This window comes from Triticum urartu, chromosome 5A, assembly GCF_056163025.1.
Source record: "Triticum urartu cultivar PI428250 chromosome 5A, HENAU_Tu73, whole genome shotgun sequence".
Lineage (NCBI taxonomy): Eukaryota > Viridiplantae > Streptophyta > Magnoliopsida > Poales > Poaceae > Triticum > Triticum urartu.
The window spans coordinates 647777824-647781254 of NC_141877.1; the positions used below are offsets into that span (position 1 = coordinate 647777824).

Genomic DNA, 3431 nt, shown 5'->3' on the forward strand with positions numbered 1-3431 from the left:
CTTGGCACTTTATTGAACTGAAAGTAATAAAACATGATTACTACAGTATCCTAATCATGTGAACACATAAAAACAGTAGGTAAAAGTGTTGGGTTGTCTCCCAACAAGCGCTTTTCTTTAATGCCTTTTAGCTAGGCATGATGATTTCAATGATGCACACATAAAAGATAAGAAATGAGACATAAAGAGAGCATCATGAATCACATGTCAAGCACATTTATGTCTAACCCATTTCCTATGCATAGGGATTTTGTGAGAAAACAATTTATGGGAACAAGAATCAACTAGCATAGGAAGGCAAAACAAGCATAACTTCAAGATTTTGAACACATAGAGAGGAAACTTGATATTATTGCAATACCTACAAGCAAATGTTCCTCTCACATAATAATTTTCAGTAGAATCATGAATGAATTCAACAATATAGCTATCACATAAATCATTCTTTTCAGGATGCATAAGCATAGAAATTTTGTTACTCTGCACATAAGCAAATTTATTCTCATGCATGGTAGTGGGAGCAAACTCTACAAAATAACTATCATGAGAGTGAAAATTAAAATCATGATGACAAGTTTCATGGTTATCATTATTCCTCTGTATCATACATGTCATCACCATAATCATCATAGATAGCAACTTTGTTAACATAGTCAACTGAAGCCTCTTCCAAAATAGTGGATTCATCATTAAATAAAGTCATGTCCTCTTCAAATCCACTTTCATCTATATAATCATCATAAATAGGATGCATGAAATCATTATAACAAATTTTCTCATCAAAACTTGGGGGACTAAAAATATCATCTTCATCAAATATAGCATTCCCAAGCTTATGGCTTTGCATATCATTAGCATCATGGATATTCAAAGAATTCATACTAACAATATTGCAATCATGCTCATCATTCAAATATTTCGTGCCAAACATTTTATTGACTTCTCCTTCTATCAATTGAGCACAATTTTCCTTTCCATCATCTTCAAGAAAGATATTATAAAGATGATCAATAATATGATGCAACCTAAATTCCATTTTTTGTAGTTTTCTTTTATAAACCAAACCAGTGATAAAACAAGAAACTAAAAGATTCAATTGCAAGATCTAAAGATATACCTTCAAGCACTCACCTCCCCGGCAACGGCGCCAGAAAAGAACTTCGTTGACGGGGTGTGAGTGTTGCTTACCTAACCTCCCCGGCAACGGCGCCAGAAAAGAGCTTGATGTCTACTACACAACTTTATTCTTCTAGACACGCGTTGGGCCTCCAAGCGTAGAGTTTTGTAGTACAGTAGCAATTTTCCCTCAAGTGGATGCCCTAAGGTTTATCAATCCATGGGAGGTGTAGGATGAAGATGTCTATCTTGAACGACCCTGCAATCAAATACAAGAAATCTCTTATGTCCCCAACACACCCAATACAATGGCAATTTGTATAGGTGCACTAGTTTGGCGAAGATATGGTGATACAAGTGTAATATGGATGGTAGAAATACATTTTTATAATCTGAATAAATAAAAGCAGCAAGGTAGCAAATAGTAAACGGGCACACAGCGGTATTGCAATGCTTGAAAATGAGGCCTAGGGTCCCTACTTTTGCTAGTGCAATCTCTCAACGGTGCTAATATAATTGGATCATATAACCACCCCTCAAAGTGCGATGAAGAATCACTCTAGAGTTCCTATCTAGCGGAGAACATAAGAAGAAATTATTTGTAGGGTACGAAACCACCTCGAAGCTATTCTTTCCGATCGATCTACCCAAGAGTTCGTACTAAAATAACACAAAATAATTTCATATTCATAATACTCAATCCAACACAAAGAACTTCAAAGAGTGCCCCAAGATTTCAGCTGGAGAAACAAAAGACGAGAACGTGCATCAACCCCTATGCATAGATTACCCCAATGTCACCATGGGAATCTGCAAGTTGAGTGCCAAAACACATATCAAGTGAATCAATATGATACCCCATTGTCACCACGAGTATTCATATGCAAGACATATATCAAGTACCCTCAAATCCATAAAAGTATTCAATCCGATAACAACAAAATCTCAAAGGGAAAAACTCAATTCATCACAACAAGATAGAGAGGGGGAAACACCATATGATTTGACTATATTAACAAAGCCCGCGATACATCAAGATCGTGACATCTCAAGAACACAAGAGAGAGATTAAACACATAGCTACCGGTACAAACCCTCAGCACCGAGGGTGGACTACTCCGTCCTCATCGTGGTGGCCGCCGGGATGATGAAAATGGCCACCAGAGATGATTCCCCCCTCCGGCAGGGTGCCGGAATGGGGTCTAGATTGGTTTTCGGTGGCTACAGAGGCCTGCGGTGGCGGAACTTTTGATCTAGGTTTATTTCTGATGGTTTCTCTATTTATAGGATTTTTTGGCGTTGGTTTCACTCTAAGATGGGCGTCGAGGTGAGCACAACCCACCGGGGCACGGCCAAGGGCCCAGGCGTGCCCCGGTGTCTTGTGCCATACTCCTTCACCTTCTGGTCCTTCCATGAAGCTTCGGGAGTCTCTTTTGTTCCACAAAAAATCATCAAAAAGTTTCATCTCATTTGGAGAACTTTCATTTCTGCACAAAAAACAACACCACGGTAGTTCTGCTGAAAACATCGTCAGTCCGGGTTAGTTCCATGCAAATCATACCAAAACGATATAAAATTGTTGTAAACATGGCATGAATACTTCATAAATTATAGATACAGTGGAGACGTATCACCCACCGAGACTGAAGCACACTGAAAGCACGCTCCACATCCTTCCTAGCCCTCTCTTGCATTTGGGAAAACCTCTGTCTTGTGTCTCCATGCGGATTGGGTATGGTCTTCACAAGAGTGGACTACTGAGGATAGATACCATCAGCTAGGTAATATCCCTTGTTGTAATGGTGGCCATTGACCTCAAAGTTGACCTCCCAAGAGTGGCCTTCTGCAAGCCTTGCGAAGACCGAAGACTGCTGAAGAACACCGATATCATTATCATTCTGAGAACCAGCCATGCCAAATAAAGAATGCCATATCCATAGATCTTGTGAAGCCACAACTTCAAGTATAACAGTGGCACCTTTCACATGCCCCTTGTACTGCCCCTGCCAAGCAAATGGACAGCTCTTCCACTTCCAGTGCATAAAGCCTATACTACCAAGCATGCCCGGAAAGCCCCTCTCGGCATTGATCGCTACAACCTCTCTGTATCAGCGGCAGTTGGCTCCCTGAGGTACTCATGTCCGAACACTTCCACCACGGCCGTGCAAAAACTATACATTGAGAGGAGACATGTGGACTCACTCATACGAACATACTCATCCACCAGATCACCAGATATTACATATGCAAGCATGCGGATAGCTGCAGTGCATTTCTGGTATGAAGAGAAACCAAGCTTGCCTAGGGCATCCTCT

The 3431-nt window shown here is 40.5% G+C and overlaps 1 protein-coding gene across 1 annotated transcript; it reads right to left on the reverse strand.

Annotated features, from left to right (window-relative positions):
* Positions 1 to 2870: 2870 nt before the first annotated feature.
* Positions 2871 to 3179, reverse strand: LOC147973737 (uncharacterized). The gene has a single exon (XM_087524774.1). It carries the CDS (start codon positions 3177 to 3179, stop codon positions 2871 to 2873), a length of 309 nt encoding a protein of 102 aa, XP_087380900.1.
* Between the last annotated feature and the right edge of the window lie 252 nt (positions 3180 to 3431).